We start from the raw sequence: 22,556 nt of genomic DNA, 5'->3' as shown, positions 1-22,556 counted from the left end.
TCTCTGTTTGGTTTCTGTTTAGTTTCTGTTTGGTTTCCGTTTGGTTTCTGTTTGGTTTCTGTTTGGTTTCTGTTTAGTTTCTGTTTGGTTTCTGTTTGGTTTCTGTTTGGTCTCTGTTTGGTTTCTGTTTGGTCTCTGTTTGGTTTCTGTTTGGTTTCTGTTTGGTTTCTGTTTGGTTTCTGTTTGGTTTCTGTTTGGTCTCTGTTTGGTTTCTGTTTGGTTTCTGTTTGGTTTCTGTTTGGTTTCTGTTTGGTCTCTGTTTAGTTTCTGTTTGGTTTCTGTTTAGTTTCTGTTTGGTCTCTGTTTGGTTTCTGTTTGGTCTCTGTTTGGTTTCTGTTTAGTTTCTGTTTGGTTTCCGTTTGGTTTCTGTTTGGTTTCTGTTTGGTCTCTGTTTGGTTTCTGTTTGGTTTCTGTTTGGTTTCTGTTTGGTCTCTGTTTAGTTTCTGTTTGGTTTCTGTTTGGTTTCTGTTTGGTTTCTGTTTGGTCTCTGTTTGGTTTCTGTTTAGTTTCTGTTTGGTTTCCGTTTGGTTTCCGTTTGGTTTCTGTTTGGTCTCTGTTTAGTTTCTGTTTGGTTTCTGTTTGGTTTCTGTTTGGTTTCTGTTTGGTCTCTGTTTGGTTTCTGTTTAGTTTCTGTTTGGTTTCCATTTGGTCTCTGTTTGGTTTCTGTTTGGTCTCTGTTTAGTTTCTGTTTGGTTTCTGTTTGGTCTCTGTTTAGTTTCTGTTTGGTTTCTGTTTAGTTTCTGTTTGGTTTCTGTTTGGTCTCTGTTTGGTTTCTGTTTGGTCTCTGTTTGGTTTCTGTTTGGTTTCTGTTTGGTTTCTGTTTAGTTTCTGTTTGGTTTCTGTTTGGTTTCTGTTTGGTTTCTGTTTGGTTTCTGTTTGGTTTCTGTTTGGTCTCTGTTTAGTTTCTGTTTGGTTTCTGTTTGGTCTCTGTTTAGTTTCTGTTTGGTTTCTGTTTAGTTTCTGTTTGGTCTCTGTTTGGTTTCTGTTTGGTCTCTGTTTGGTTTCTGTTTGGTCTCTGTTTGGTTTCTGTTTGGTCTCTGTTTGGTTTCTGTTTAGTTTCTGTTTGGTTTCCGTTTGGTTTCTGTTTGGTTTCTGTTTGGTCTCTGTTTGGTTTCTGTTTGGTTTCTGTTTGGTTTCTGTTTAGTTTCTGTTTGGTTTCTGTTTAGTTTCTGTTTGGTCTCTGTTTGGTTTCTGTTTGGTCTCTGTTTGGTTTCTGTTTGGTCTCTGTTTGGTTTCTGTTTGGTTTCTGTTTGGTTTCTGTTTGGTTTCTGTTTGGTTTCTGTTTGGTCTCTGTTTGGTTTCTGTTTGGTCTCTGTTTGGTCTCTGTTTGGTTTCTGTTTGGTCTCTGTTTGGTTTCTGTTTGGTCTCTGTTTGGTTTCTGTTTGGTTTCTGTTTGGTTTCTGTTTGGTCTCTGTTTGGTTTCTGTTTGGTCTCTGTTTGGTTTCTGTTTGGTCTCTGTTTGGTTTCTGTTTGGTTTCTGTTTGGTTTCTGTTTGGTTTCTGTTTGGTCTCTGTTTGGTTTCTGTTTGGTCTCTGTTTGGTTTCTGTTTGGTTTCTGTTTGGTTTCTGTTTGGTTTCTGTTTGGTCTCTGTTTGGTTTCTGTTTGGTCTCTGTTTGGTCTCTGTTTGGTTTCTGTTTGGTTTCTGTTTGGTCTCTGTTTGGTTTCTGTTTGGTTTCTGTTTAGTTTCTGTTTGGTCTCTGTTTAGTTTCTGTTTGGTTTCTGTTTGGTTTCCGTTTGGTTTCCGTTTGGTTTCCGTTTGGTCTCCGTTTGGTTTCTGTTTGGTCTCTGTTTGGTCTCTGTTTGGTTTCTGTTTGGTTTCTGTTTGGTTTCTGTTTGGTTTCTGTTTGGTTTCTGTTTGGTCTCTGTTTGGTTTCTGTTTGGTCTCTGTTTGGTTTCTGTTTGGTCTCTGTTTGGTTTCTGTTTGGTCTCTGTTTGGTTTCTGTTTGGTTTCTGTTTGGTTTCCGTTTGGTTTCTGTTTGGTTTCCGTTTGGTTTCTGTTTGGTTTCCGTTTGGTTTCTGTTTGGTTTCTGTTTGGTCTCTGTTTGGTTTCTGTTTGGTTTCTGTTTGGTTTCTGTTTGGTCTCTGTTTGGTTTCTGTTTGGTTTCTGTTTGGTTTCTGTTTGGTTTCTGTTTGGTTTCTGTTTGGTTTCTGTTTGGTCTCTGTTTGGTTTCTGTTTGGTCTCTGTTTGGTTTCTGTTTGGTTTCTGTTTGGTTTCTGTTTGGTCTCTGGTTTCTGTTTGGTTTCTGTTTGGTCTCTGTTTGGTTTCTGTTTGGTTTCTGTTTGGTTTCTGTTTGGTTTCTGTTTGGTTTCTGTTTGGTCTCTGTTTGGTTTCTGTTTGGTTTCTGTTTGGTTTCTGTTTGGTCTCTGGTTTCTGTTTGGTCTCTGTTTGGTTTCTGTTTGGTTTCTGTTTGGTTTCTGTTTGGTTTCTGTTTGGTGGGTTCGTCTCTCGGATCGGTCCAGGTTGTTTGACTGGATGAATGAAAATCGTCTCTTTCAGTTTGACTCTTGACTCCTGCAGGACACACTGGCAACGAAATCCCATGTTTTTATTCAGCCACTTAAAAACAAGCTTGGATCCTTTTATTTGAGGTCTGCAGTTCTGTGAAAGTCTCATCATAGCAATTCAATTAGGACTTTGACTAGGCCATTGCAGCATCCTGATAGTTTATGTTTCAGTCTTTTGATTGCAGATCTGCTGCTGTTTCTAGGATCATTATTCTGTTGACAACAGTTTGGATCAAAATTCAGCTGTCTGACAGCTGGACTCACAGTTTTGGTTTTTATTGTATTTTTCAGGATTTTTTGTTTGAAAAAAGCATTTATTGTTTTTTTTACTCTGGCCTAAAAGCAGGGGTTTGCTTTTACATGTTCCTGGTGCTGCTGTTGCATCAACATGAACCTTCTTTTTTCTCCATGACAATTTCTCCTTCAGAACTTATATGGTGAACATTTTCAAGATAAAACATTTTTTTAGAATTACTTATTATTAGTTTGTGTTGTTTTCAGTTAATCTCTGTCATTAAAGCTGGTTGCATCAGGAGCCAATTTGTTCTAATCTAATCCCTTTATTTATTGTTTTATTATCGATGACAAGTTGAAACACTCGGGTATTATCAGGACATGACCAGTAGGGGGCGGCAGTAAACCCGGAACTGCGTCACGACACTCCACGAACAGGAAGAAGAAGACTAAGGAGGCGGAAGTCCAAGATGGCGATGGACGGAATGATGTCCACGTCTCCGGGTCTGTCTTACCAAACAGCGGGGGATTTTTACCCCAGAAAGTTCGGTTCGAAGCCGGACGTGGTTCCGTCCGGGGTGACGGAGCGGAAGGTGGTTCCGCTGGATAAACCGGATATGGTGTCGGTGGACGTCATCAATATCAAGGAACCAGGTTTGTTATGCTAGCTGTGCTAACAGCTAACAGCTGGTTCTGCTGTGTGGTTCTGAAGATCCAGTCAGCTGCAAATTGGCAACCAGAACCGGTTCTGGTTCTGGTTCGGGTTGACCCGCTCAGCTTCTCATTCAGATCAGTCTGTTCACGGAGATCCGGGTCACTAAATCCGGGTCACAGCGAACCGTCCAGGACTTTCAGGTCCATCAGGATCTCAGCGCTTCATTCACTGAATAATGTTTACAGTTTAAAGCAAAGATTTGGGAAAGTTACTCAGGAACAGAACCGGAACCAGCTTTAATCTCTGTCTGCAGCAGAACAGAACACACATCCACAAACCGGCCTGGTACTGACCGGAATCGAACCCACGACCACAGGACTACAGGCTCCTGTTGCACCTCCTGTAGCAACAGAGCAACCCAGAACCTGGGAGACTGTTTGAGTATTTAGTTCTTTTATGTAACGGAATCAACGTTTTATTAAAGTTAATCTTTAGTTAATGTTTGATCATTTGCAGCAAAGGATGAAAAAATCCTTCATTATGTGAAAAGTTCAGACTCTTTGAACAAATGGATTATCTGAGTCTGAATACTGCAGGTATTAATTAATTACTAAATTAGTTGATGATTTTTTCAATTATTGATTAATCACAATTAATACATTTAGTCGTTTCAGCCGTGAAACAGACAGTGATTTATAAAGATTCATTAAACTTGATTTTTTCCTAATGCTGTAAGTTTTCAGTGTTTATGTTTTGATGAAGGTTCCTCATCGTCAGCGTTAAGCATGATGTCTGAGCCGGTTTTCCTGTTTCCTGATGACTGAAGATGTTTGTCTCCTCAGATGTTCCCCTGCACAGGAAGAAGCACGAACACGACGCCTACGTCCTGGTAGGTCTCCTCTGTGACGCTCTGCGTTAACCTGACCGAAACACACAGCTTTAAAACTCGGCTTTTCCTGCTGCTCCTGCTCAATTTCAGGAAATAAAGCCATGAATATCCAGCAGCTTTTACTTAAAAGCAGACCATGGCAGTGAAACTGGGGCAGGTTTATATTTTTTTCTGGATAAAAGTAAACTAATCAACCCCAAAATCTTCAGTCCAGATATGTGACGTGTTGTCAGTAAGAGGAAAAAAGTTACATAAAAGTAGCAAAACCTCATGTTTTTGTATTCATTGAACTTGACAGTTTTCACAAAGTTTGGACATTTTTGGTCTGGACTGTTCAAGGATGACCTGATGAATCTGTTTTAAGATGAAAATAAATGAATATTTGGTCTCTTGAATTTAAGTAAATTTAATCTAAAAGTTTTTAATTGATGCATTTATTTCACATGTCATACAAAGATCCACCACTTGGTGGCAGTGTTGGCCAGTGTTTGGCTGAACTGATTGTGTCTGAACCTTCCTGTTGAACCTAATAATACCGCCTTAAAAACTGAAGATAATACCGCCTTTAAAAACAGACTCTGGCCTTGTTGCTCTGTGGTTTGATCAACGGATTTATTAATGATTAATAATCACTCAACATGTTTTATTCAGCTTTCTTGTTGTAGAAAATGCTTCAGACATGAAGCAGTGAGGTGATTGTGATTATTTTACGTCTGATTTCTTGTTTCCTCATGTTCCTGCGTTCGGCCTGCAGGGGACGATCCATCCCTTCAGGAAGACGCACAGATCCGTCATCGGGAAGCTCCTGCAGGAATTCGCGGCTGGTTTCCTCGGACAGACGGGTAGGCAGCGTTTGGTTTCGTTTTTTCTGGCTCTGATCTCATTGCGGCCTCGTCTCACCTCCCATCAGGTGAAGGCATCAGGGGAATCCTTGCTCTGTAATCCTGTAATGCAGTAAGCCTGTTAGGAGCTGGATCTGAGTCATGGAGGCAGAGCAGAACACCTCAGCTAATCCTGTTTTCCCACTCGGTCACCATGCTGATGTTTACTCCTCTTTATTCTCATTGTTTTCGTTTCACTGCCTGCCAGGAACCAGGAATCCCAACTGAACCCTGGATCTGCTGCCAGACGTTAAAGTCTGTTGAGTCTGAATCCAGACTGGAGATTCAGGAAAATACATGACCTTTACTCTCGATTAGTGGTGACAATCAAGTATGATCACAGCAAGTTTTGGTTAAAAACATAGAATAATAAAAGTCTGTAAAGTAGAAATAAACACGAGCAATAATGAGAAACATTGTAAAAGAGGATCATTTAAAAATACACAGGATGAGTTTATTTCTGATAGAAGTGATAATAAATCAAATGAAGAGGTGCAGATTGCTGCAGCAGTGATGCTGCTGGGAGGAAGGATCTGGGATGCTGCTGTGTGCAGCCAGGATGCAGCAGCTGAAGTCCAGGAGCCGTTCGGTTCTCCGGGTTCTGTTGCTGAGCAGCAGATCAGAGATGTGAGTTCCACTGATTGTTTCTGCTAAACAGTGAAAGAGTGAAGGGGAGAATGAAAACTGCAGAGTAAATTCAGAGGAAACAAATGTTCCCTCTTTCTGCTGCCTTAACCAGAGGCACCAAACGAAGGATTTCTAAATCTGATCTTCCATCTGAAGAGGAAACGTTCCATGGTTCTGCTCCATGGTTCTGTTCCATGGTTCTGCTCCATGGTTCTGCTCCATGTTCTGCTCCATGGTTCTGCTTTATGGTTCTGTTTCCATGGTTCTGTTCCATGGTTCTGTTCCATGGTTCTCCATGGTTTCTGCTCCATGGTTCTGCTTCATGGTTCTGCTCCATGGTTCTGTTCCATGGTTCTGTTCCATGGTTCTGCTCCATGGTTCTGCTTTATGGTTCTGTTCCATGGTTCTGTTCCATGGTTCTGCTCCATGGTTCTGCTTCATGGTTCTGCTTCATGGTTCTGTTCCATGGTTCTGTTCCATGGTTCTGCTCCTTGGTTCCGCTCCATGGTTCCGTTCCATGGTTCTGCTCCATGGTTCTGCTTCATGGTTCTGCTCCATGGTTCCGCTCCATGGTTCCGCTCCATGGTTCCGTTCCATGGTTCTGCTTCATGGTTCTGCTCCATGGTTCTGTTCCATGGTTCCATTCCATGGTTCTGTTCCATAGTTCTGCTTCATGTTCCGTTCCATGGTTCTGTTCCATGGTTCTGCTTCATGGTTCCGTTCCATGGTTCTGCTCCATGGTTCTGCTCCATGGTTCTGCTTCAGGTCTGCTTCATGGTTCTGCTCCATGGTTCTGCTCCATGGTTCCGTTCCATGGTTCTGCTCCATGGTTCCGTTCCATGGTTCCGCTCCATGGTTCTGCTCCATGGTTCTGCTCCATGGTTCTGCTCCATGGTTCTGCTCCATGGTTCCGCTCCATGGTTCTGCTCCATGGTTCTGCTCCATGGTTCTGCTTCATGGTTCCGTTCCATGGTCTGTTCCATGGTTTGCTCTATGGTTCTGTTCCATGGTTCTGCTCCATGGTTTCGTTCCATGGTTCTGCTCCATGGTTCTGTTCCATGGTTCTGTTCCATGGTTTTGTTCCATGGTCTGCTCCATGGTTCCGCTCCATGGTTCAGTTCCATGGTTCTGCTCCATGGTTCTGTTCCATGGTTCTGCTCCATGGTTCCGTTCCATGGTTCCGTTCCATGGTTCCGCTCCATGGTTCGATCCATGGTTCCGCTCCATGGTTCCGTTCCATGGTTCCGCTCCATGGTTCTTTTCCATGTTCCTTTCCATGGTTCCGCTCCATGGTTCCGCTCCATGGTTCTGCTCCATGGTTTGCTCCATGGTTCTGCTCCATGGTTCTGTTCCATTGTTCTGCTCCATGGTTCTGTTCCATGGTTCTGTTCCATGGTTCTGCTCCATGGTTCTGCTCCATGGTTCTGTTCCATGGTTCCGCTCCATGGTTCTGCTTCATGGTTCCGTTCCATGGTTCTGCTCCATGGTTCTGTTCCATGGTTCCATTCCATGGTTCTGCTTCATGGTTCCGTTCCATGGTTCTGCTCCATGGTTCTGTTCATGGTTCTGTTCATGGTTCTGTTCCATGGTTCTGCTCCATGGTTCGTTCCATGGTTCTGTTCCATGGTTCTGCTCCATGGTTCTGCTCCATGGTTCTGCTCCATGGTTCTGTTCCATGGTCCGTTCCATGGTTCTGCTCCATGGTTCTGCTCCATGGTTCTGCTTCAGGTTCTGCTTCATGGTTCTGCTCCATGGTTCCGTTCCATGGTTCTGCTTCATGGTTCCGTTCCATGGTTCTGCTCCATGGTTCTGCTTCATGGTTCTGCTTCATGGTTCTGCTCCATGGTTCTGCTCCATGGTTCCGTTCCATGGTTCTGCTCCATGGTTCCGTTCCATGGTTCCGCTCCATGGTTCTGCTCCATGGTTCCGCTCCATGGTTTCTGCTCCATGGTTCCGCTCCATGGTTCCGCTCCATGGTTCCGCTCCATGGTTCTGCTCCATGGTTCTGTTCCATGGTTCTGTTCCATGGTTCCGATCCATGGTTCCGCTCCATGGTTCCGTTCCATGGTTCCCCTCCATGGTTCCGCTCCATGGTTCTTCTCCATGGTTCTGCTCCATGGTTCTGCTCCATGGTTCTGTTCCATGGTTCTGCTTCATGGTTCCGTTCCATGGTTCTGCTTCATGGTTCTGTTCCATGGTTCTGTTCCATGGTTCTGTTCCATGGTTCTGTTCCATGGTTCTGCTCCATGGTTCTGTTCCATGGTTCCGCTCCATGGTTCTGCTCCATGGTTCCGTTCCATGGTTCCGCTCCATGGTTCTGTTCCATGGTTCCGCTCCATGGTTCTGTTCCATGGTTTCTGTTCCATGGTTCTGCTCCATGGTTCTGTTCCATGGTTCTGTTCCATGGTTCTGCTTCATGGTTCCGTTCCATGGTTCTGTTCCATGGTTCCGTTCCATGGTTCTGCTTCATGGTTTCCATTCCATGGTTCTGCTCCATGGTTCTGTTCCATGGTTCTGTTCCATGGTTTTGTTCCATGGTTCTGCTCCATGGTTCCGCTCCATGGTTCCGTTCCATGGTTCCGTTCCATGGTTCCGCTCCATGATTCCGCTCCATGGTTCCGATCCATGGTTCCGCTCCATGGTTCCGCTCCATGGTTCCTTTCCATGGTTCCGCTCCATGGTTCCGCTCCATGGTTCCGCTCCATGGTTCCGCTCCATGGTTCCGCTCCATGGTTCTGCTCCATGCTTCTGTTCCATGGTTCTGCTCCATGGTTCTGTTCCATGGTTCTGTTCCATGGTTCTGCTCCATGGTTCTGCTTCATGGTTCCGTTCCATGGTTCTGTTCCATGGTTCCGTTCCATGGTTCTGCTCTATGGTTCTGTTCCATGGTTCTGCTCCATGGTTTCGTTCCATGGTTCTGCTCCATGGTTCTGTTCCATGGTTTTGTTCCATGGTTCTGCTCCATGGTTCCGTTCCATGGTTCTGCTCCATGGTTCCGTTCCATGGTTCTGCTCCATGGCTTTGTTCCATGGTTTCTGCTCCATGGTTCCGCTCCATGGTTCCGTTCCATGGTTCCGATCCATGGTTCCGCTCCATGGTTCCGCTCCATGGTTCCGATCCATGGTTCCGTTCCATGTTTTTGTTCCATGGTTCTGCTCCATGGTTCCGCTCCATGGTTCCGTTCCATGGTTCCGCTCCATGGTTCCTTTCCATGGTTTCCGCTCCATGGTTCCGCTCCATGGTACCGTTCCATGGTTCCGCTCCATGGTTCCGCTCCATGGTTCCGCTCCATGGTTCTGTTCCATGGTTCCGTTCCATGGTTCCGCTCCATGGTTCCGTTCCATGGTTTTGTTCCATGGTTCTGCTCCATGCTTCTGTTCCATGGTTCTGTTCCATGGTTCTGTTCCATAGTTCTGCTCCATGGTTCTGCTCCATGGTTCTGCTTCATGGTTCCGTTCCATGGTTCTGTTCCATGGTTCCGTTCCATGGTTCCGCTCCATGGTTCCGTTCCATGGTTTTGTTCCATGGTTCTGCTCCATGGTTCCGCTCCATAGTTCCGATCCATGATTCCGCTCCATGGTTCCGTTCCATGGTTCCGCTCCATGGTTCCGATCCATGATTCCGCTCCATGGTTCCGTTCCATGGTTCCGCTCCATGGTTCCGATCCATGATTCCGCTCCATGGTTCCGTTCCATGGTTCCGCTCCATGGTTCCTTTCCATGGTTCCGCTCCATGGTTCCGCTCCATGGTTCTGCTCCATGGTTCTGCTCCATGGTTCTGTTCCATGGTTCTGCTCCATGGTTCTGTTCCATGGTTCTGTTCCATGGTTCTGCTCCATGGTTCTGTTCCATGGTTCTGTTCCATGGTTCTGCTCCATTGTTCTGCTTCATGGTTCTGCTCCATGGTTCTGTTCCATGGTTCTGTTCCATGGTTCCGTTCCATGGTTCTGTTCCATGGTTCTGTTCCATGGTTCTGCTCCATGGTTCTGCTTCATGGTTCTGCTCCATGGTTCTGTTCCATGGTTCTGCTCCATGGTTCTGTTCCATGGTTCTGCTTTATGGTTCTGTTCCATGGTTCCATTCCATGGTTCTGCTTCATGGTTCCGTTCCATGGTTCCGCTCCATGGTTCTGTTCCATGGTTCCATTCCATGGTTCTGCTCCATGGTTCTGCTCCATGGTTCTGCTTCATGGTTCTGCTCCATGGTTCTGTTCCATGGTTCTGCTCCATGGTTCTGTTCCATGGTTCTGCTTTATGGTTCTGTTCCATGGTTCCATTCCATGGTTCTGCTCCATGGTTCTGCTCCATGGTTCCATTCCATGGTTCTGTTCCATGGTTTTGTTCCATGGTTCCATTCCATGGTTCTGCTCCATGGTTCTGTTCCATGGTTCTGTTCCATGGTTCCGCTTCATGGTTCCGTTCCATGGTTCTGTTCCATGGTTCCATTCCATGGTTCTGTTCCATGGTTCCGCTTCATGGTTCCGTTCCATGGTTCTGTTCCATGGTTCCGTTCCATGGTTCTGTTCCATGGTTCTGTTCCATGGTTCTGCTCCATGGTTCTGCTCCATGGTTCTGCTTCATGGTTCTGCTCCATGGTTCCATTCCATGGTTCTGTTCCATGGTTCTGTTCCATGGTTCTGCTTCATGGTTCCGTTCCATGGTTCTGCTTCATGGTTCTGCTCCATGGTTCTGTTCCATGGTCTGCTCCATGGTTCTGCTTCATGGTTCTGCTCCATGGTTCTGCTCCATGGTTCTGTTCCATGGTTCTGTTCCATGGTTCCGATCCATGGTTCTGCTCCATGGTTCTGTTCCATGGTTCCATTCTATGGTTCTGCTCCATGGTTCTGTTCCATGGTTCTGTTCCATGGTTCTGCTCCATGGTTCTGCTCCATGGTTCTGTTCCATGGTTCCGTTCCATGGTTCTGCTCCATGGTTCTGCTTCATGGTTCTGCTTCATGGTTCTGCTCCATGGTTCCGTTCCATGGTTCTGCTTCATGGTTCCGTTCCATGGTTCTGCTCCATGGTTCTGCTCCATGGTTCTGCTTCATGGTTCTGCTTCATGGTTCTGCTCCATGGTTCTGCTCCATGGTTCCGTTCCATGGTTCTGCTCCATGGTTCCGTTCCATGGTTCCGCTCCATGGTTCTGTTCCATGGTTCCGCTCCATGGTTCTGCTCCATGGTTCCGCTCCATGGTTCCGCTCCATGGTTCCGCTCCATGGTTCTGCTCCATGGTTCTGTTCCATGGTTCTGTTCCATGGTTCCGATCCATGGTTCCGCTCCATGGTTCCGTTCCATGGTTCCCCTCCATGGTTCCGCTCCATGGTTCTTCTCCATGGTTCTGCTCCATGGTTCTGCTCCATGGTTCTGTTCCATGGTTCCGCTCCATGGTTCTGTTCCATGGTTCTGCTTCATGTTCCGTTCCATGGTTCTGCTTCATGGTTCTGTTCCATGGTTCTGTTCCATGGTTCTGTTCCATGGTTCTGTTCCATGGTTCTGCTCCATGGTTCTGTTCCATGGTTCCGCCATGGTTCTGCTCCATGGTTCCGTTCCATGGTTCCGCTCCATGGTTCTGTTCCATGGTTCCGTTCCATGGTTCTGCTCCATGGTTCTGTTCCATGGTTCTGTTCCATGGTTCTGCTTCATGGTTCCGTTCCATGGTTCTGTTCCATGGTTCCGTTCCATGGTTCTGCTTCATGGTTCCATTCCATGGTTCTGCTCCATGGTTCTGTTCCATGGTTCTGTTCCATGGTTTTGTTCCATGGTTCTGCTCCATGGTTCCGCTCCATGGTTCCGTTCCATGGTTCCGTTCCATGGTTCCGCTCCATGGTTCCGCTCCATGGTTCCGATCCATGGTTCCGCTCCATGGTTCCGCTCCATGGTTCCTTTCCATGGTTCCGCTCCATGGTTCCGCTCCATGGTTCCGCTCCATGGTTCCGCTCCATGGTTCTGCTCCATGTTTCTGCTCCATGGTTCTGTTCCATGGTTCTGTTCCATGGTTCTGCTCCATGGTTCTGCTTCATGGTTCCGTTCCATGGTTCTGTTCCATGGTTCCGTTCCATGGTTCTGCTCTATGGTTCTGTTCCATGGTTCTGCTCCATGGTTTCGTTCCATGGTTCTGCTCCATGGTTCTGTTCCATGTTTTGTTCCATGGTTCTGCTCCATGGTTCCGTTCCATGGTTCTGCTCCATGGTTCCGTTCCATGGTTCTGCTCCATGGCTTTGTTCCATGGTTCTGCTCCATGGTTCCGCTCCATGGTTCCGTTCCATGGTTCCGATCCATGGTTCCGCTCCATGGTTCCGCTCCATGGTTCCGATCCATGGTTCCGTTCCATGGTTCCGTTCCATGGTTCCGTTCCATGGTTTTGTTCCATGGTTCTGCTCCATGGTTCCGCTCCATGGTTCCGTTCCATGGTTCCGCTCCATGGTTCCTTTCCATGGTTCCGCTCCATGGTTCCGCTCCATGGTACCGTTCCATGGTTCCGCTCCATGGTTCCGCTCCATGGTTCCGCTCCATGGTTCTGCTCCATGGTTCTGCTCCATGCTTCTGTTCCATGGTTCTGTTCCATGGTTCTGTTCCATAGTTCTGCTCCATGGTTCTGCTCCATGGTTCTGCTTCATGGTTCCGTTCCATGGTTCTGTTCCATGGTTCCGTTCCATGGTTCCGCTCCATGGTTCCGTTCCATGGTTTTGTTCCATGGTTCTGCTCCATGGTTCCGCTCCATAGTTCCGATCCATGATTCCGCTCCATGGTTCCGTTCCATGGTTCCGCTCCATGGTTCCGATCCATGATTCCGCTCCATGGTTCCGTTCCATGGTTCCGCTCCATGGTTCCGATCCATGATTCCGCTCCATGGTTCCGTTCCATGGTTCCGCTCCATGGTTCCTTTCCATGGTTCCGCTCCATGGTTCCGCTCCATGGTTCTGCTCCATGGTTCTGCTCCATGGTTCTGTTCCATGGTTCTGCTCCATGGTTCTGTTCCATGGTTCTGTTCCATGGTTCTGCTCCATGGTTCTGTTCCATGGTTCTGTTCCATGGTTCTGCTCCATTGTTCTGCTTCATGGTTCTGCTCCATGGTTCTGTTCCATGGTTCTGTTCCATGGTTCCGTTCCATGGTTCTGTTCCATGGTTCTGTTCCATGGTTCTGCTCCATGGTTCTGCTTCATGGTTCTGCTCCATGGTTCTGTTCCATGGTTCTGCTCCATGGTTCTGTTCCATGGTTCTGCTTTATGGTTCTGTTCCATGGTTCCATTCCATGGTTCTGCTTCATGGTTCCGTTCCATGGTTCCGCTCCATGGTTCTGTTCCATGGTTCCATTCCATGGTTCTGCTCCATGGTTCTGCTCCATGGTTCTGCTTCATGGTTCTGCTCCATGGTTCTGTTCCATGGTTCTGCTCCATGGTTCTGTTCCATGGTTCTGCTTTATGGTTCTGTTCCATGGTTCCATTCCATGGTTCTGCTCCATGGTTCTGCTCCATGGTTCCATTCCATGGTTCTGTTCCATGGTTTTGTTCCATGGTTCCATTCCATGGTTCTGCTCCATGGTTCTGTTCCATGGTTCTGTTCCATGGTTCCGCTTCATGGTTCCGTTCCATGGTTCTGTTCCATGGTTCCATTCCATGGTTCTGTTCCATGGTTCCGCTTCATGGTTCCGTTCCATGGTTCTGTTCCATGGTTCCGTTCCATGGTTCTGTTCCATGGTTCTGTTCCATGGTTCTGCTCCATGGTTCTGCTCCATGGTTCTGCTTCATGGTTCTGCTCCATGGTTCCATTCCATGGTTCTGTTCCATGGTTCTGTTCCATGGTTCTGCTTCATGGTTCCGTTCCATGGTTCTGCTTCATGGTCTGCTCCATGGTTCTGTTCCATGGTTCTGCTCCATGGTTCTGCTTCATGGTTCTGCTCCATGGTTCTGCTCCATGGTTCTGTTCCATGGTTCTGTTCCATGGTTCCGATCCATGGTTCTGCTCCATGGTTCCGTTCCATGGTTCTGTTCCATGGTTCTGCTCCATGGTTCTGTTCCATGGTTCTGTTCCATGGTTCTGCTTCATGGTTCCGTTCCATGGTTCTGCTTCATGGTTCTGCTCCATGGTTCTGTTCCATGGTTCTGCTCCATGGTTCTGCTTCATGGTTCTGCTCCATGGTTCTGCTCCATGGTTCTGTTCCATGGTTCTGTTCCATGGTTCCGATCCATGGTTCTGCTCCATGGTTCTGTTCCATGGTTCTGCTCCATGGTTCTGCTCCATGGTTCTGTTCCATGGTTCTGTTCCATGGTTCCGATCCATGGTTCTGTTCCATGGTTCTGCTCCATGGTTCTGTTCCATGGTTCTGCTTTCTGTTTATTTTTGCCATAGGATGAAACGCAGCAAATTCACATTTTCTTGAAAGTTTGCTGTGTTTCCCAGTTTAACGGTCGTAGTGAGTCGACCATCAGATGTTCAGTATTTCTGTTTGTTCAGGTTTGACGTCATTGTTTGTATTTCAGTGGATTTTAAGGCTTTTTGACACATTTGTAGCTTTAATTTCTTAGATTAAAAATCAAAAACAAGTTGTGACAGTGGATTGAAGGGATGCGGCTCATCCTGACGCGTTTTGCTCCCAGTTTACCAGAATCTGATCCCAGTAAATGAAGAGGAAAAGAAGTGGAGCATAAAAGGATGGCAGACTTTCTGTTTATCTCTCTGTTATTGTATATTAATCCAGTTTGAGTGGATTAAAGGAGGTCTTCCTACCTGGGATTGGATTACAGCGAGTCCAACACGGATCAGAACCGATCACAACTTTCCTGTCAACAAGCGTCTGGAGAAGCCGGGCTCTTCACAGGAGGAAGAGGAAGAAAGTTCAGAAATAACCCAGAGCAGCGAAAACCTTTTCTGTGAAACTGAGGAACTTTTAGAAGTACAAATAAAAACCAAGAAAACCAAAAATCACTGATTTTTAAATAGACCAGAGAAAATCAGGGTCAGAGGTCAGCCGCTTTGTGCTGCTGCTGCCAACCCGAGCAGGAACCCGGGTTCCGGGTCAGAACCTCCTCTGCTCCTGTTCCGGCACCAGATCGTTGCGCAAGTCCAACTATTTAAGGAGAACGAGGCTTCCCTGGAGAAACGGGTCGGACCTCTGCAGGTTTCGGTTCAAGGCCGCCAGTCGTCACGGCAACACTCGCATCAGGAGGAGGCCGGCGTTAGCGCCGCCGTTCCTCCTGTGGCCAGAGGGGGGCAGCAGCGCGCCGGGCCGCGGCGACCCGGCGGCCCCCAGGGGCGGCGTGGATGTGAAAGCGGGCTGATAATGTTTTGGGCTGAGAGTCGTCTCAGTGTTTGCACACACACACACACACACACACACACACCACACACACACACACACACACACACACACACACACACACACACACACACACACACACACACACACACACACTCTGCAGGTCTCCTGTTCTGCCGCTGCCTGCTGCTGTCATAACACGGCACACCACAGTAATTGTAGATTTCACAGCACTCGGCTCGCCTCGCCGCGTCTTATGAGTCCAACACAAAGTGACAGGCCAGGACACACACACACACACACACACACACACACACACACACACACACCACACACACACACACACACACACACACACACACACACACACACACACACACACACACACACACACACACACACAGAGAGACACACACTCACACTCTGTGCCCTTCCTCCATTTCTTCTGTCTGACACACAGAGGGCGACTCGCTGCGGCGTTTTCATTGAAAATTCTGCTGAATTTCACAAACAGAGCAGAACAGTGCTGAATGGACTCAGAGTTTCCGTCCCGATCAGATAGATGTAGCAGCAGCACCGCCGACCTGATCCGGCCCGGCTCGGCTCGGCCCGGCTCGGCTCGCCTCCAGAACCAGAGCAGGAAGTGGGTGACCTTCATGCCTCTGGAGGCGATCGGAGGTCGATGCCGCTGTCTTCTCTTCCAACCAAAATACCTCCAGCTGCTGGAAACCAACGCCGACTCCCAGAACCCGGGTCGGGTTTCAGCTGGACGGCAGAAGGTTCTGCTGTCTGCCACTTTTAGGTTTATTTTGAAACCTTTGACAAAATGTTTTTGTGACATGAATCAATTTTCAAGCCTTCGCTATTCACTTCATCCAGGTTTCCTGCTGAATACTGAGCTCTGAACGTTGACTAGGCCATTGCAATATACTGATTTTTATTTTTTGTTTCATTATTCCACGGTACATTCAGACTCAGTAGGAGGAGTTTTTCTTTCTCCAAACGTCTGAACTGAACCGGCGCCTTCAGTTCAGATTCGGCTTTGCAGCCTGGAATATGAAGCTGCCATGTTCTTTCAGAAAGAAAAAGTTTCTTCTTAAGTTATATTTTCATCTTTGTCCGATCGTCCCATCATGAACTGTAACCTTTAGGCTGCTAACTGGGACCTAAAGACATGTTTATCTGTGGATTGCTGAGATTGTGTAGGTTTACCATGGCGCCCTCTCCTGGAGAAACCTGAGGTTAAATGAGGACAAAACTGCAGCAAAAGCAGAGACAATGTGGATAAAATCAGGAGAATCAGAGTAAAAGAAAAAATAAAACCAGGAAGAAACAGATTGAATGAGACCAAAATCAGGATGAAAGTGAGATAAAAATCTGTTAAAAAGGAAAATTAAACCAGGAAGTCAGTCAGAAGCAGTTAGTGCTCAGATATACGCTCCAGAGTCCACAGACTGAAGAAACGGTCCGTTTACTCAAACAGCACAATCAGAGCCATAATGAACAAAATTATAACATTTAAGATAAAACCTTCTTTGTCCTTAAAGTCTGTTCTGTCCAGAATTCCTCTGGTTGCAGTTTTAGCTTCACCTTCTGCATAAAGCCAACTAGTCCAGTTTTATTGATCGGTTACTAGAGGAACTATCCCTGAATCCCTGTGGATGGAAACAGTTTTCCTGTCACGCTGCCCTGCAGGTTGAGCAGATTTCAGGTTTAAACGGATCCAGCTGGAACGCCGAGTTGTTCAATAAACCGCCGAGTCGCTTCATGGCTGCGTTTTCATTCCAGATCCCAGATTTCCGGGTCTTACAGCTGCTGACAGCTGCAGGTTTAGTGATCTGATGAGTGCGGAGTAAACTGATAGAACCTGCAGATGCATGTTTTTCTGTGCTGAGACTTTTCCAGTGTGACTTTCCCCTGACTGCTGCTGCAGCTCCTGCTGCTGCAGCTCCTGCTGCTGCAGCTCATGCTGCTGCAGCTCATGCTGCTGCAGCAGCAGGAACATGTTCAGTCACTTACTCGCCTCTCCTTCAGTCAGGATTCTCCTAGACCTGCTGAGAGAGACCGACTGGACCGGACCGGACCTGCAGCTCTGATCAGAACCGCTGCAGGTCTGATGCAGCGGTTCTGATCCGATCCATCCAAACGATGGATCTGAATGCTGCATGATAATCACCATCTGTCCTGCTAAAAGCATAAATTAATACTCATTTTAAGGATTTGATGTTTGAATCTGACTGGAAAATAAAACTTTTTTCTCCTGGTCATAAAAAACAAAATCTTTGGTTCTGAAATGGAGAATCAGTAATGAGAAGAAGAGGAGGAGCGGCGTTTTTCTGCTCCTTGCATAAAGTGAAGGTAAAGATAGTGAAGCTGGATTATTGGCTTATTCCAGTCTGAGCTGGGATTTCCCAGGACGGTTCAGTCCGTCCTAAAACGGACTTATTCTGCTGCCTTTGCCTCCATCTGGACCAGAACCCTTAAATACTCTGTTCTCCATGGAGGTCCAAACGCAGACCGGGCTGGAAATCAGCATGAGGCTCAAAACATGTGATTGTTTTTATTGTCACGTTGTTTACGGCGATCACATCAAACTGAATCCAGTAGAAAAACATTTTAAAACAGATTTTTAACCAAACTGTTGAAAAGCACAGAAGCTGTTTGGACCAAATTCTTTACATTTACTTTCTGCAAAAAGATGTAAAATACTTTTTGGTTTTGAAAAGCTGATATTTTAATCTCAATATATGCAGCAGGAGTCCTGTTAAACTTTGAGTTTTAATAAAACAGTGATGCTGTGGGCTCCACTGGATGAACAGGAATCAACATAGCAACTGGTGACTGGTATTAGATTTTCAAAATAAAGCCAAGAGGCAGTAAAATAAAAATAAATTGTCTTTCCGGGTCCAACAGGATGAAGCTTTTTGCTGCTCAAGTTTCTCATTTCTTCTCTTTGTTTTCTGCCATTTTCAGTCGTGGAGGATCCTGCTGTTCGGAGCGCTCAACCTGCTGTGCACCGGCTGTCTGCTGATGTGGTGCAGCTCCACCAACAGCATGGGTGAGCACAGCGAGTCACAGCGAGTCACACAGACCCACAGCGAGTCACAGCGAGTCACAGCGAGTCACACAGACCCACAGCGAGTCACACAGACCCACAGCAAGTCACAGCGAGTCACAGCGAGTCACACAGACCCACAGCGAGTCACAGCGAGTCACACAGACCCACAGCGAGTCACACAGACCCACAGCAAGTCACAGCGAGTCACACAGACCCACAGCGAGTCACAGCGAGTCACACAGACCTACAGCGAGTCACACAGACCCACAGCGAGTCACACAGACCTACAGCGAGTCACACAGACCCACAGCGAGTCACACAGACCCACAGCAAGTCACAGCGAGTAACACAGACCCACAGCGAGTCACACAGACCCACAGCGAGTCACACAGACCCACAGCGAGTCACAGCGAGTCACACAGACCTACAGCGAGTCACACAGACCCACAGCGAGTCACAAAGACCCACAGCGAGTCACACAGACCTACAGCGAGTCACACAGACCCACAGCGAGTCACAGCGAGTCACACAGACCTACAGCGAGTCACACAGACCCACAGCGAGTCACACAGACCCACAGCGAGTCACACAGACCCACAGCGAGTCACACAGACCCACAGCAAGTCACAGCGAGTCACACAGACCCACAGCGAGTCACACAGACCTACAGCGAGTCACACAGACCCACAGCGAGTCACACAGACCTACAGCGAGTCACACAGACCCACAGCGAGTCACACAGACCCACAGCGAGTCACACAGACCCACAGCGAGTCACACAGACCTACAGCGAGTCACACAGACCCACAGCGAGTCACAGCGAGTCACACAGACCTACAGCGAGTCACACAGACCCACAGCAAGTCACATAGACCCACAGCGAGTCACACAGACCCACAGCGAGTCACACAGACCTACAGCGAGTCACACAGACCCACAGCGAGTCACAGCGAGTCACACAGACCTACAGCGAGTCACACAGACCCACAGCGAGTCACACAGACCCACAGCGAGTCACACAGACCCACAGCGAGTCACACAGACCTACAGCGAGTCACACAGACCCACAGCGAGTCACACAGACCCACAGCGAGTCACAGCGAGTCACACAGACCCACAGCGAGTCACACAGACCCACAGCAAGTCACAGCGAGTCACAGCGAGTCACAGCGAGTCACACAGACCCACAGCGAGTCACAGCGAGTCACACAGACCTACAGCGAGTCACACAGACCCACAGCAAGTCACAGCGAGTCACACAGACCCACAGCGAGTCACACAGACCTACAGCGAGTCACACAGACCCACAGCGAGTCACACAGACCCACAGCGAGTCACACAGACCTACAGCGAGTCACACAGACCCACAGCGAGTCACAGCGAGTCACACAGACCTACAGCGAGTCACACAGACCCACAGCGAGTCACACAGACCCACAGCGAGTCACACAGACCCACAGCGAGTCACACAGACCCACAGCGAGTCACACAGACCCACAGCGAGTCACACAGACCTACAGCGAGTCACACAGACCCACAGCGAGTCACAGCGAGTCACACAGACCCACAGCGAGTCACACAGACCTACAGCGAGTCACACAGACCCACAGCGAGTCACAGCGAGTCACACAGACCCACAGCGAGTCACACAGACCTACAGCGAGTCACACAGACCCACAGCGAGTCACACAGACCTACAGCGAGTCACACAGACCCACAGCGAGTCACACAGACCCACAGCGAGTCACACAGACCCACAGCGAGTCACACAGACCCACAGCGAGTCACACAGACCTACAGCGAGTCACACAGACCCACAGCGAGTCACAGCGAGTCACACAGACCTACAGCGAGTCACACAGACCTACAGCGAGTCACACAGACCCACAGCGAGTCACAGCGAGTCACACAGACCCACAGCGAGTCACAGCGAGTCACACAGACCTACAGCGAGTCACACAGACCTACAGCGAGTCACAGCGAGTCACACAGACCTACAGCGAGTCACACAGACCTACAGCGAGTCACACAGACCCACAGCGAGTCACAGCGAGTCACACAGACCCACAGCGAGTCACACAGACCCACAGCAAGTCACAGCGAGTCACAGCGAGTCACAGCGAGTCACACAGACCCACAGCGAGTCACAGCGAGTCACACAGACCTACAGCGAGTCACACAGACCCACAGCAAGTCACAGCGAGTCACACAGACCCACAGCGAGTCACACAGACCTACAGCGAGTCACACAGACCCACAGCGAGTCACACAGACCCACAGCGAGTCACACAGACCTACAGCGAGTCACACAGACCCACAGCGAGTCACAGCGAGTCACACAGACCTACAGCGAGTCACACAGCCCCACAGCGAGTCACACAGACCCACAGCGAGTCACACAGACCCACAGCGAGTCACACAGACCCACAGCGAGTCACACAGACCTACAGCGAGTCACACAGACCCACAGCGAGTCACAGCGAGTCACACAGACCCACAGCGAGTCACACAGACCTACAGCGAGTCACACAGACCCACAGCGAGTCACACAGACCTACAGCGAGTCACACAGACCCACAGCGAGTCACACAGACCCACAGCGAGTCACACAGACCCACAGCGAGTCACACAGACCCACAGCGAGTCACACAGACCTACAGCGAGTCACACAGACCCACAGCGAGTCACAGCGAGTCACACAGACCCACAGCGAGTCACACAGACCTACAGCGAGTCACACAGACCCACAGCGAGTCACAGCGAGTCACACAGACCCACAGCGAGTCACACAGACCCACAGCGAGTCACACAGACCCACAGCGAGTCACACAGACCCACACTGATCCACTGTACAGTGACCAGCAGACAGACGCAGCCGTCTGACATATCGGCTCTGACAGAATCGTCCTCTTTGAGACGTTAACCGGCACAGAAACCTGTCCACACACAGTAAACACAGATTGACAGCCTCACATCTAGATGTGTGTGTGTGTGTGTGTGTGTGTGTGTGTGTGTGTGTGTGTGTGTGTGTGTGTGTGTGTGAGAGGTCTGTGTGCGCCGTCGTCTCACTGCGGGTCTGGACCGATCTCTCTGCCTCTCAGCAGGGAAACGTTGCTGCTGTTCTGGTCGACTCAGTCTGACGGAGGCAGCAGCTTTTTACCTTCTGTGATCTGAAGAAAAGATCCGTCACGTCGATGAGAACATAAACACCAGAACATCAGAACCAACGGGTTCAGAATCCCAGACGTCCCTGGTTCTCCGGTTCCTTCTTTAGTCGTGCAGAAAGTTTTCACACCTATTTTCCTAGTATTTCATGTTTTACTGGGGAATAAATAATTCGTCTTACATTAGAGCATATTCATGAACTGGAAGGTGAACAGAAAATGTTATTTAAATCTTTTTGACAAATTTTATTTCGTCCGACTTTTACGTCATAATTCTGCAGCAGAAGAATCCAGACGTTAAATCTGGACATAACCAACGTCTGAAAATGATAAGAATTTACTGCTGTGGCGGCCATCTTTACTGCTGTGGCGGCCATCTTTACTGCTGTGGCGGCCATCTTTACTGCTGTGGCGGCCATCTTTACTGCTGTGGCAGCCATCTTTACTGCTGTGGCAGCCATCTTTACTGCTGTGGCGGCCATCTTTACTGCTGTGGCGGCCATCTTTACTGCTGTGGCAGCCATCTTTACTGCTGTGGCGGCCATCTTTACTGTTGCGGCGGCCATCTTTACTGCTGTCAACTGCTGGGTAGCAGCATGCAAGTCGCTTTGGGTGCGTCTGACTGCAGTCACATTTAATCAGACAGAAACAACGTGAATGTGAACTCTCCCTGCCTTTAGGGGGCGCTGTAACTGTTTTGCTCCAGTGTTTCCCCCAGTCTCCTGATAGTTTTTCAGAAGTGTTTAATTCTGCAGCCAAAGCAGCTGATCAATAATTATCGTGGTTTCAAATTTCAGTGTCTGAAATTCCCCTCAACATTTTTATCTCCGAGATGAAAAACACGACAGATATGAAATGTGTTGGTGGTCTGGTGTGTTTGTGTGCATCAGAGGGTGTTGAGCTGTAAACATGTGGCTATCGCTGCTGCTGTCTGAGACCAGCAGCCTGCTGCAGCCAGACGTCGTGTTGAAGCTCGGCCACCAACCCGAGACCCGCTCAGGGACCGCGCCGCTCTGCAAAAACGCTGCCACGAAGAGAACAGCATGCCACCCGATCCCCGCACGCTGCAAATACTGCAGAAATACACACAGACAGACGCTGGCGGGGCGGCGTCGGGTGTCGCGCCCGCAGGAAGCGGAGAACCGGGGATCGAACAGCTGGGAGAAAGAGACACTGCTGTCGATACTCAGGATGGATGAGACGGATTCAGGATGCTCCTGTTCCACCTGCGTTACCTGCACACACACACACACACACACACACACACACACACACACACACACACACAC

The 22,556-nt window shown here is 48.3% G+C and overlaps 1 protein-coding gene across 1 annotated transcript in view; it reads left to right on the top strand.

Moving 5' to 3' along the window:
- Positions 1-3,194: 3,194 nt before the first annotated feature.
- Positions 3,195-22,556, top strand: part of LOC129356744 (zinc transporter 6-like) — a 64,973-nt gene continuing 45,611 nt past the window's right edge. The window contains 5 exon segments of the mRNA XM_055026299.1: positions 3,195-3,393; positions 4,237-4,283; positions 5,038-5,100; positions 5,102-5,125; positions 18,019-18,103. Coding sequence (XP_054882274.1) covers positions 3,210-3,393; positions 4,237-4,283; positions 5,038-5,100; positions 5,102-5,125; positions 18,019-18,103 — 403 coding nt within the window. The 5' untranslated portion in view covers positions 3,195-3,209.

Source organism: Poeciliopsis prolifica, unplaced genomic scaffold (assembly GCF_027474105.1).
Source record: "Poeciliopsis prolifica strain line A6 unplaced genomic scaffold, Auburn_PproV2 SCAFFOLD190, whole genome shotgun sequence".
In the NCBI taxonomy this organism is placed as follows: Eukaryota; Metazoa; Chordata; class Actinopteri; order Cyprinodontiformes; family Poeciliidae; genus Poeciliopsis; species Poeciliopsis prolifica.
Note: the sequence above shows the minus strand (reverse complement) of the source record. Positions and strands in the feature narration are given on the sequence as shown.